The 12,109-nt window shown below is 29.9% G+C and overlaps 1 protein-coding gene across 1 annotated transcript; it reads right to left on the bottom strand.

The window, feature by feature from the left end:
• Positions 1-8,096: 8,096 nt before the first annotated feature.
• Positions 8,097-10,609, bottom strand: LOC137821712 (probable pectate lyase 18). Its single transcript, XM_068626438.1, has 4 exons — positions 10,434-10,609; positions 9,064-9,816; positions 8,800-8,938; positions 8,097-8,709 (listed from the first exon to the last, which is right to left on the bottom strand). Exons 1-4 carry the CDS (start codon positions 10,544-10,546, stop codon positions 8,482-8,484), a joined length of 1,233 nt encoding a protein of 410 aa, XP_068482539.1. The 5' UTR covers positions 10,547-10,609; the 3' UTR covers positions 8,097-8,481.
• Positions 10,610-12,109: the final 1,500 nt, after the last annotated feature.

Genomic DNA, 12,109 nt, shown 5'->3' with positions numbered 1-12,109 from the left:
CTGGTTCACAAACCATTTTTTTTGAGTTTTCCGTAGTTTTCCCATTTCTATGTTTTTATTTCCAAAGATTCTTTTTTTTGTTAGTTGTCTCGTCGTCATGACCCCAATTGTGATAGGCGGTATACTACGCAATGGGAATACGGTAATATTTTGCTTCAATAACAAACACACTAATATCACATTATATCTGCTTGTTATTAAGTATCCCGTCATCCATTTCTCAGCACTAATGATGCACTTTGGTTCTTGAGTTTCTGAGAGGATTTGATGGAGGCAGCGGAAGACTTAGAAATTTATGGAGGAAGCACTGAAATGCGTTTGGGAAGAAGATGAATAAGCGTAGTGTTTTTAAGTGCAAAGACCAATGAAAAGGTTAAGCCAAACTTTCTTAATTTTCTACTAGGCTAGAGAGCATATCGTAAAGAGAGACCTAGAGAGAAATGTGTTAAAAATTTAGAAACACAATTCAATATATCATTCAAGTATGATAATTACAAGGAGGTGAGCATCTTATTTATAGGCTAGATGAGTTCCTAACTATGCCTCTTGGACGCCTTATCTTTTTCCACTAATAAACTTAGTTATAGTTGGTCCAAAAAAGTCTAAGTGTTAATTGAAGAGGTCTTTGAGTAAAAATATCGTTCTTGCAATGAACATTTGACTTGTTTTGCCTTGACGCATGTCTCACAAAGAAGTTTATCGTTGAATGACTTTGTTGGTAGACCTCTCAATAGAGGAGCTACTAGTTGAGAGATTAATGTTAAACTAACATTACCATATGTATAAAATTTCTCTAATATATAAAATGTTTGCCAACATATATTTTTCTTTATTTTCAAGATAAAATTTGTGGAACAAGCTTTGAATAACATATAAAATAGTTCGAAGACAAGTTTTTTAAATGAAGATTTCCATCAAATCTAACATTTTTTTTCTCTCTTCTTCTGGCGTGGTGTAGCTAGAGAGAATATTTGAATCTTTTTGCTCTTAATATATTAATGGTGTCATACATAACATTATGCAACTATCGACAAATGATGTGACTAAAATTAATAAGATTGTTCAAAAGTATGAGTGAACCAAATTCAACCATATTGAGTCAATAAATTTTGAAATCTTAGTTTTGATCATATAATATCTTTTCTTTAACTTTTTATGTTGAAGATCCCACATCGACTAGATATTAGAGCTTTTCATTGTATATAAGTGGTTTTATAGGATTGAGTTAGGCTTAAAGTCCACTTCGTAATATTTTATTTGAAATTATTATGTATATTTGATTATTCTTTTCATATTATACTTCTGTTATTTTCTAATGAAATTAAAAAAAAATCAATAAAATATGGATGCATTTAATTTTCTAAAATGAAAAATTTTAAACTCTAAAATAATTGATATTTTGAAACTAAAATTTAAATTTTATTCACTACTACAACAAACTTTGTTAGAAACGCACCACCGATAATTTTCTAAATCCCCAAACATATTGAATATATATTATTTTGCACTTAATATGCTTTATTTTTATTTAATGGATATTTTAAATATTAATTAAAAATTCATATTATTAAATAACGTCATTGTATGTTTTAGGGTTTATATTTAGAAAAAAAAATTATCTATATTTTTTTGTTAAACTTGGTTTTAGGTCTGTATTTTAAAATCGATGAATTAGTTTTCAAAATTTAAAAAGTATACTTGAATTTAGTTATTTTGAAAAGTTAAAAGACATTAATGAACTTAAAAATACAAAGTACAACCACCATCAACACACTTTTCCTAGAAAGTTATGGTGTATGAGTTATTAATTCATTAATATATAGCAACATCCAATTGAATTTTCTACAATTCATGATGGGACTGCTGTTGTGATGTTCAAAATAAATTGTGTAGGCAATTATTGTGGTTTACAGTGGTGTGATCAATAGGATACACTTGGAACTTTCTTATTTTTCACCAAATAGAGGATGCATTAAATTGTTATCAAATTTTTTTAAACTAAGTTTTAAGACAATTTAAGTACAAATTTACCTAGTAACCAAACATAACTTGAAACTGATTCAGAATTTACTCTTCATATTGAGATTAGAACATCCCAAACTGAAAACCAAACCTAGCTTATGCAGTGAAAGTGTTTACGTTTCAAAAGCAGGCTTTGCTTTACTTTTCAAGTAGTCCACACAAGGTCTTGTGTGTGTACTTAGCATTTCATGTATTAATTAAATTGCCATAACAAAATTTTGTTGGCATGTCATCTTTGTTTGGCACCTTTTCATTTTCTTGGGTTTGAACAACCTTGAATATCATTACGAGGAGTGATATTGCTACAACATTTTTTAATTGGTATCTTAATGGGGCTTTTCTATTTTGTTTATGACCATTGTTAGAATGGAGGGAAAGTTAGCCATTAGGACATATCAACTTTATTTTTTATGATATTGTCCATATATTTTAAACCTAACATTCATTTTAACATTATATTGAAATTAAGTTGAACAACAAATTTTATAATTACATAATACCATTTATTTATTAGCTTTAAAATTATTAAGATTAATGTAGATATTTCACATCAACTAGAAATATAAGTAAATTATAATATATTTGGGAGATTAAGTTACAATCAATTTTCTTGATTGACAAAAGTTTTGTTCATCCGAGGGAGAAGGTTTCTTGTTTCTTCCTTCTGACTTGATGACTTCAATTATGATCTTTTTTGGATGAATATTTGCAAGTGAGTGTTCTTCCTTTCTTTTAGGGGTCTTGTTGATATTCATCTTAGCATTGGTTCTCTTCCTTCTAACTTGATGACTTCGATCGTGATTTCTTTGGATGAATATTTGTAGGTGGCTAGCTTGTATCAACTTATTTATCTTCTTTAAATTTAGACATTATTTTATCGTGTCGTTATAATTACAATGATATCAACAATGTCAACTTGTACACATATTCAATGGTTTTGACAACTTCTTGGGAGTACAAATTAGATCAATCATTAGAGTTTTTTTCCAATATTTATGCATTGAGAGAGCATTCCTTTCTAATAAATTTTCTTCTCAACCAATGTATTTCAAATTGGAATTTGTTGTGAAAGTCCTTAAGCTCCACTAGTTTCATGAATTTAGTAGCTTAACGTTGCAACTTCTTTATCTTATTCTTTAAAGCTAGACACTCTTCCATTGCGTCACCATAATTGTGATGATATCAATAATGCCAACTTGTACTATAGTGTCGAGGACTTCCTAGGAGTAGGAAATGACTCAGTCATGAGAGCTTCTTCCAATATTTATCATATGTTATAGTGTTATTTCTCGTGCACTTTCTTCTCAACCAACCAATGCCATTTCATATTGGAATATATTGTGAAAGTCCTTAAGTTCTACTAGTTGCACGAATTTACTTTCTCAATGTCTTAAGTCATCCAAGTCAGATGTTAGTTTCTTGCATAGGTTGTTGACAATAGGAGGATCTCGCTAACATCCTTTCATCGATAGGATCATGGAAATCGCCCTTCCACCAACCTATGATTGTGGTTAACTTTAATCTTTTACATATATTACGGTTGGGAGGGTTAAGTTGACTGCTTTTGAATTGAAAGAAATAAATAAAAGAAGAAGGAATAATGGTGTCTGACACCTACTTGTATTGTTTATTTGTTTTTGTTATGTGTGTTAAGTAAGTAAACAATCTAATACCCATCAGAAGATATCATGATATAAGTGTCTATATGTTTTGATAATAACAAACACTATAAGATGTATTAAGATATAACAAAGTTCACTAGTATGCAATACAAGAACACACAAAAATATTAGAGAAGATGAGTAAAATCCACTTCCTTTAACGAGTAGATGATACAACAATAAAAGACTATTAGATGAACCAAATGTTAAATTGAAAAAAATAAAAGAAGGAATAATGGTATCCAACACTTATTTGTATGTTCTTTATTGTTATATGTTTTTATAAATTACAATAATGTTGTTACAAGAAGTACTTAAATTAAGTAAAAAAATGATTATTGTTAAATTTAATGATTACGAGTAATGGGCCTTTTAGGTTCTTCCTGGTGGTGTTTAATTAGTGTTAAGAAAAGTGAGGAAAAGTGTGAATCATTCATTAATCCTCAAATTGAAGTTATAATTAAAAATACTTAAATTGAAATTATATTCTATCTAAGAAATAAACAGCCATTTACCTAAAGTTTTGTTTTTATTTTTTTTTAGCTAATATCTTCTTATCACCTAAACTTTGACCTTTCACAGATTTGTGAATAAAACAACGTGGTGCGTATTTGCATTGCACCTCAAAGAGTTCCCTGTGATTGCGGCATGAAATTGGAAATGAACAAAAAAATCAATTTTGTACTAATTCTGAGTGTCAATATTTGATGCAGAATTTACTGTAGGATAAAGACTTTTATGACTTTTAAGTATAATTTTCTTGAGGTCGATCTATTTTTAGATATCACTGTAAGTTCTTATTAAACTTAAATGCTTTTCAAAGATATATTAAGCTGCTCTTCCTTGCAAATAATTTTTCAGAGCAATTGCCTCCATTAATGATCATGAGTTTTTTTTAAATTATATTAAGTATCCATTTGGTGGCTAACATTATAGCATAATAGGATACCATAATTATCTTATAATGATAATCGATTGTTTGATGAAAACAATATTATTTTTTATTTTATTAGCTACCATATATATATATATATATATATATATATATATATATATATATATATATATATATATATATATATATATATATATACCAGATAAGATTTTATAATAACGAGCAGTCAACTTATTTAACTCCAACCCAAAATCATTTAACTCCTACCCAAAATCGTAATGAATTTATAAGTTTTTATTTTTTTATTTTTTTAACTTCTGTTATTTAGAATTTTAAAATTATTATTAGCATACCATTATAGTAACTGCTACTACATTTTATTTATTTATTTATTTTATCATTACTATTATAATAATAATAATAATAATTATTATTATTATTATTATTATGATAATTGGTATCAATAGATCAAAACCACAACAATTTATTATCATCTTATCTTGTTTTTTTCTATAACATTCTTTGTCTATTATTGTAACAAATTTGTTTTATTTTATTATATATTTAATTATTCCTAAACTTTAAAATATTAAATATATCTTGATTTAAGGGAGTGAATTTGAGATGATTTGAGGAGAAAGTGTGAAGAAAGTGAGGATGTTTGGATTAAGGTAAATAGAGTGAAAATTGTAGAGAAAGTTTATGAAAGTTAGTGAATAATATGATGAATGTGATTAAAATTATATTTTTAAATTTATAAAAATGTAAATTTTTAAATTTAGATTGTAATTTTAGTTTACATTAAATATTATTATAATTTGAGATTAAAATAAAAAAAGTAATAGAATAAATTACAAATAATTAATTAATTAATTATATATATATATAATTATATATATATATATATATATATATATATATCCTTGTAAATCTGTTTTCAATTGTGAAAGAAAATTTTAAAAATAAAAAATGTTTCCAATTTCCGTGATTCTCCCACTTTATTTTCTCGGTTACCTTTCTTCGTGCACATAAAAACTCTCTTTTCTTTACTGAAATAAACGGAGTCTAAGTGAAAAAAAAAATTGTTAGAAATTGGTAATTTTGATTGTAGAACATTCATTTATATTTACAATATAAAAATGAAATGAAAAGTGTAGTATTTTTATATTATTATTCGATCACAATTTTTTTATATACAATTGATGTTTTCTTATGATTATCTTAAAAATCCCTTTCAATTAATTTTTAATTACTTAATAATATAAAAATATATAAAGCCAGCCATTATATAGAAATTAAACTTAAAATTTTATTTTAATATAAAATAGGGGGAAAAAACAATCATTGCTTCCTTGATTTTAAATATTTTTTTCTTCAATCCTCCTACAGTAACATTCCTCGTGTTACAACAGTTAACAGAATTGTTTGATTATTATGTTGTCCCGATTTGAATTTTTTAAATAAAACAAGAAAAAAATGACAAATCTATAAAAAAAAAAAAAACATCGATAGTATAAAAATTAAGGATTATATGGCCAGAAAGATACGACAATAGAGGATATATTCACTATCTTATTTTATCGTAATATGTTTTTGCTAGTGTTAATATAGTATCATAATGTTATCTTGCCATTTATTTTCATCCCAATTTTTCTTATATTTACACATAAATTTAAACTATAATAGTAATAAAAATATTAAAACTGTTTTTTTATTATTCAAATATTTTTTAAAGAAAATTTTTTAAAGCATATAATATTAATTTTAAAAACTTATATAATTTTAAGAAAAATTAACTATATAAATAAAATAAATTGTACAATAATGTTAATATTCATTTTTATGAATATATATCATAATTTTTTTATTTAATTAACATATTTATATTGATAATTACTGTGACACAAAATTAACTTAAATTATTTAGCAGGATATTAAATTAAAGAATAACTATTTAAATATTTTTCAATATATTAATTATAATTTAAAAGTGGTATGCAAGTTTTTATAATATAAAAAGTAGTTATATACATAATTATTTTTTTACAATTTTCATAATTTGTAAAAAGATTAAATTAAAAGTTAACTTTTAAAAAATTGTATATGATAACTATGAAAAATAGTATATTGGTATATTGTATCTACTAAAGATATAATTATAACTTAACATTCTTATTGTATCCTATCATATTTTCCTATTTTGCTGAATGAAGTTCTAAATACTATGGAGAAAAGGCTGAATCTTGCATAGGCTTTTTGAAGGTTCTTCTTCTACTATTAATATATTCAAGACAAATAATAACTACATAATAGAAAGATACAATGTAATTTTAAAATTATTTTATTTTAATAAGAATTTATTTTTCTTTACAGTTGTAATATGGTGAAGGTTGTAAACATATGAACACTTTATATATATACAAATGCATGAACGTAAACCTCAACCCTTTTGATTAAAAAATTCATGTGGGGGATTCATTAGAGGAGGAGAGGTGCAATGGTAAGTTGGTAACATGATATAAATGAAGATGCATATGATGTTCACTTGATCATTGAAGAAAGGGAAACGGTTGAAGCAAGGAATTGAATGAAAAGTTTGTCAAAATGTGGTTGTAACCCAATTTAAATCTTTACCAAATAGCCACAATCACATCAAATGCCACCGTCAAAAAGAAGATCCACTTAAGAGCCAAACCCATGTGCTTTTTCTCATCTTTTCAACCCTTTCGCCTAATTTTGTCCTCACCTATCTATCTTTGCCTCCACATCCAATTCAACTCATGCAAGGGAAGAACATGTCTGGTTGCAATCAACCATTCTCCCACTCCTTCTTCTTTTTCTTTCTTTTTATTCACTTTAGTCTCTCCTAAAACCTTTATTTACTTCACACATCAATGCTTATATCACTCAAATGTCTTCAAAATATGCAATGTTACATATTGGTTATTTTAATTTGGCTTCTGATGGTAATAATCCCGCTTATAATTAATAGTAAGTAACAACGCAAACATCATAAATGTATTAGCATGGCATCAAATTGGCCTCTAATCTGTTTCTACTAGTACCTTCTTTTGTCCTATATAGTTATTAGGATAGTTGAGCATTTTCTAATGCTCAATGCATTTAAATATGGACAAACATATGATTGATGGGATTCGATTCTTTTCTTTCCTTTTGGATTAAATTTATAATTTTAAATAATCTTTATAGTCTGGTTTTTATAAAAGTGAAACAATTTTTATTTTATTTTATCAAAATGTGATGGTTTTTTAAAGATGAAGAATTCGTATCAATTAGAAATTGTATTTTAATTCAAAATATTACACAGAGTTATTACACATAAATCATGCTATAAAAGCGATCTCACTTTAGTAATATAGAAAAAAATTGCTCCTATTTAATCAAAAACCTGTCTTAGTCAGCACACTATGCATTTGTGTGTCTGCGCATGTGTCGGTCACATGGGACTAGAAGAGAGACAGAAGATAGAAAAGAGAGTTTAATTAACATATATGATATACTATAAAACCTATGGAAAACTTTGTATTATAACAGAATAATGATAATATCAACTCTTCTTCACTTGTTTTCCTCTTAGAATATATACGTCCACATTCTTCAACTGACTTGGTTCTGAGAGTAAACAGGTGGAGGTTGTAATCATGACCAACTCATCAAAACTAAAGAAAAAGAAAAGAAAAACAGCAACACAATCTAAGAAGCCCCCAAAAAAGGGCGAAAATAGTGGAAATCCAAGGAAAAGTAAATAAAAGCTAGAGATCCACCACCATATACTAGCCCTTCTTCCTTTTTTTTCTTTTTCTTTTTGGAACACATGTATATATTTTGTTGAATTTTTTTCCTTTTTGGAATGAATGGATGAGGCAGAAATTGGTTGATGAGTCATGATGAGCAAGGAGAAGCTTTCTTGCAGGATAGTGCACCAGCACCTGTTGTAATGGAAGCAACAAGTGAAGATGGTCTTGCACTTAGGCTAGAAGCCCTTGCATAGCTAGAGGAGGCTCCAGCTCCGGAAGCAGTGAAAAATGCACCATTTACTAACAAGTCCCCTTCTGATCTCCAATTCCAGCCCTGCCATTCACTCTCTGCTGCCTCTTCTCGTTTTGTCACCTAAACAAGTACCAAATTTAGCATCATTACACATGCATGGAATAGTACAACTACACTTAATCATTGCATATCACTGATATTATCAATCACCTCTTTGCTGAATCTGTCATCTGGTGCAACAAATCTGTTGCCTTGGCTATTGATGGTTGGATTAGCACTTCCCCCAATGGCATACATTTCCCAGTGAGTATAATCATTGTTCACCACATGGAAATACCCAAGCCTACACCTGCAAATTGCACAAACGTTTTTCACACTCAATTTTGGCCCTACAAAATAACTCTGAGGGTGAAAAAAAAACAATTTTGAATGAAGATATATGGTGTAAAAGAAAATGGTGAAGATGTAAAGTACCTTGGCATCCTTTGAACAAGGCCTTCACCGAAGTGGTTGAAAGCAATAGTGACCTGCATGTCCTTGTCCTGAGTGTAGGAGTCACTGTGACCTAAGAGCATGACCTTGTCATGATGCGTCATGTAATTGTTGGAGATGGTGATGGCAGTGGACCCATGGATGGCGTCGATCAACCCATCGTTGCAGTTCGACAAGGAGCAGTGGTCCACCCACACGTGGCTTCCTCCGAAGATGGACACGCCGTCGCCGTCCGACACGGTTCTCCACCCGTAGTGCCGTGGGGAGGACCGCACCATAGCGTTCCCTCCCTGCTTGCAGTCGTGCAGGTGGATGCCGTGGATGATCACGTTCGTCACGTACTGGACGGTGATGCAGGGGCCGCCGGCGATGTGCACGCTGGCGCCGCGGCCGTCGATGGTCTTGAAGGAGTTCATTAGAAGCTCCTCCTTCAGCTGGATCACCATGTCGCGCGCGAAGATGATCCAGAGGGGCTCGTCTTGGATCACGGCGTGGCGGAGCGTCCCTGGCTTCGGGTTCACCGGGTCGTCGTCACCGGCGTCGTCCACCACGTAGATCTTCCCGTCCCTTCCGCCGATGGCGTTCTTTCCGAACCCGATTGCGCAGTCCGCTAGCCTTTGCCGGTTCTGCTCCCAATTCGGGTCGCACCGCCAACAGTCGTCAATGGGGTTGCCACTGCCGCATGAGAGGTAGCCCAAGTTCCTCCTATGTCTAGCCATGGAGGCGTTGATTTTCCTGCACCCAAAAATTCAGTTAATAATAATAATAGTAATTGTCTTTTGTTCAATTAATTTTAACAAAATAATTGATGATGAAGTTAATGCCCATCCATATAAAAATCCAACCAACTAGACATGTTGGTTAGTATATAGTAACTAGTATTATTGTAAAGGGTCCTATTAACCTTTGTCATCATTAGACGCTATTATGAAATTGAAAGGGATTTTTTTATAAATTTTTTTTATCATTATAAATGTTTTGCGAGTGACTGTGACTGAAATTTGATCTATTCCTTTTATATTATAACCAAAAGGTAGAGTAAAAAGTGTTTTGTGTCAAGGAGCAATATAAAATTCATTAATTTATGTAGCATGTTAAAATTGATAGGATTTATAAAGTTTTAAACTGAGAATGTATCCTTATGAAAAGCAAAGGAGTTGTTTTTGAAGAAACAATTTGGGTGTTTAAACAAGCACTACCCAATAATGTAGAAGAATACTTTGGAAGATGTAATATGTAGTGATGAGATGAAGTTGATGAAAGTGAAAAAAGTGATCCCTTTTAATAGTTTGAATGTAGAATAGGAGATGAAAATGCAAGTGGGCAACATGGATGAGTTAGAGTAAGTTTACCTGTTGACCTCTTGCACGACCTCTTCAGCGTTATGAAGTGGTGAAGAGAAAATGAGGGTAGGAGTGAGGAGGGAGAAGAGGAAGAAAAGCAAAGGGACTGGAGTGGTTGTCATGTTCTTCTTTGCAAAGTGAGTAAGAGAGAGAAAGAGAAAGGAGGGAAGTGAGAAGTGTTTGTAGGTTGTAGGGGTGTATATAAAGAGAGAAAACCCAAAGCAATTGGTGTGATCAAACTAAACATACTGTCAGAAAAAAAATATGGGACCCAATTGAATCCTGATTATTGGGTAGTTTTGGCCGTTAAGCAAGGCCTAAATGATGCTGCATGGAAGATCAAAACCGTCAAAAAGAAAAACCTTGGTAAAGAAAAGGATAATGAAGTAAGTATTAGGAATTCAATTTAAATATAATTCAAACCTTATAAAATTAGTTTATAAAGTATTTATAAAATGTTGTGTCAACTTGTGGTACTATAGTTAGTGATGTATGGTACTATAGTTAGTGATGGTAATGTCTGATAAATCTAATAACAATTTACTAAAAAATATTCTATTTCACTCTGATATACTAATAGAAATAAAATTTAAATCTAACTTAATCTTATAAAATTAACCTATAAAATTTACACACACTTGTAAAAAAACACACGTATGAACCCTATTATGTTTTACTTACACTAAACAATTGAGGATAGAAATTAGATTAAACTAATATATAATTAAGTTAGCTGCATAATTCTACAACTGCTTTCAGAGGGTAGTTAATTGGGTTTTACCAAACCTATCAATTAAGATGAAGTTCGAATTGATTGTACAACAGCACCCTTTCTTTCTCTGTCATGTTAATATTGTGGCATGATCGTTGAGAGTAATGAAATTAAGCAACGGAATCGCTTAATGATGAGCAATGGACACTTAGATTAATTGAATTAATTGGTATTAATGAACCAGAGTGCAAGATGTACTGGACAAGTGTTGAATAATTACAATTAACTAAAATTGGTCGTTCAAAAATATGTAAATTCTTCCTCCACTACTCCTTGTGTATATTCTTTTGGCAGCAATTACTTCATATTTTTTTACTTGAAAAGAAAGGTTTACCCCAGTGGAAAAGATTGACTTATTTGCTCTAATGGGTCCATCTCTTGCTTTTTAGTTCACGAGACACATCTTAGAAGATCCCCTCTCTTGAGATCCATAAATTTTTCAAGTTTTATTGTCATTGATTTGGATCTTGAAGAAGAGTAAGAAGATAAGTAATTTTCAAAATTTAACACTGTGATACATATTTAACTTCAATATAAACTTGCTGTATTTCTATTAAGTGATATTTCTATTAAGTGAGTTCATCCTCAGACCATAGATTACCAAAAATAAATATTATATATTATTATAAAAGATAATGAGGTAATGTAAATAAGAAATGTACTGTCTACGATCGATGAGAGGTTGACCGATAGGAAAGTTGAAAGGTTGACTGAAAGGTGAAAAATAAATAAATAGTTATTGTGACAAAATTCATTTAAAGGGTCCAAAACATAACGAATGTGATTAAAGAGGATCAGGTGTAAAGAGTAAAAGTTCAACAGGGTTTTAAACCCAATAAGAAAGTGCTATAAATAGGTGATCAACCAAGAGATAAGTGAGTGAATTTATCTTATAATTAACTAGTACCAATTC

The sequence above is a fragment of the Phaseolus vulgaris genome, chromosome 9, assembly GCF_000499845.2.
Source record: "Phaseolus vulgaris cultivar G19833 chromosome 9, P. vulgaris v2.0, whole genome shotgun sequence".
Taxonomy (NCBI): Eukaryota; Viridiplantae; Streptophyta; class Magnoliopsida; order Fabales; family Fabaceae; genus Phaseolus; species Phaseolus vulgaris.
This window is presented reverse-complemented; position numbering and strand designations above follow the sequence as displayed.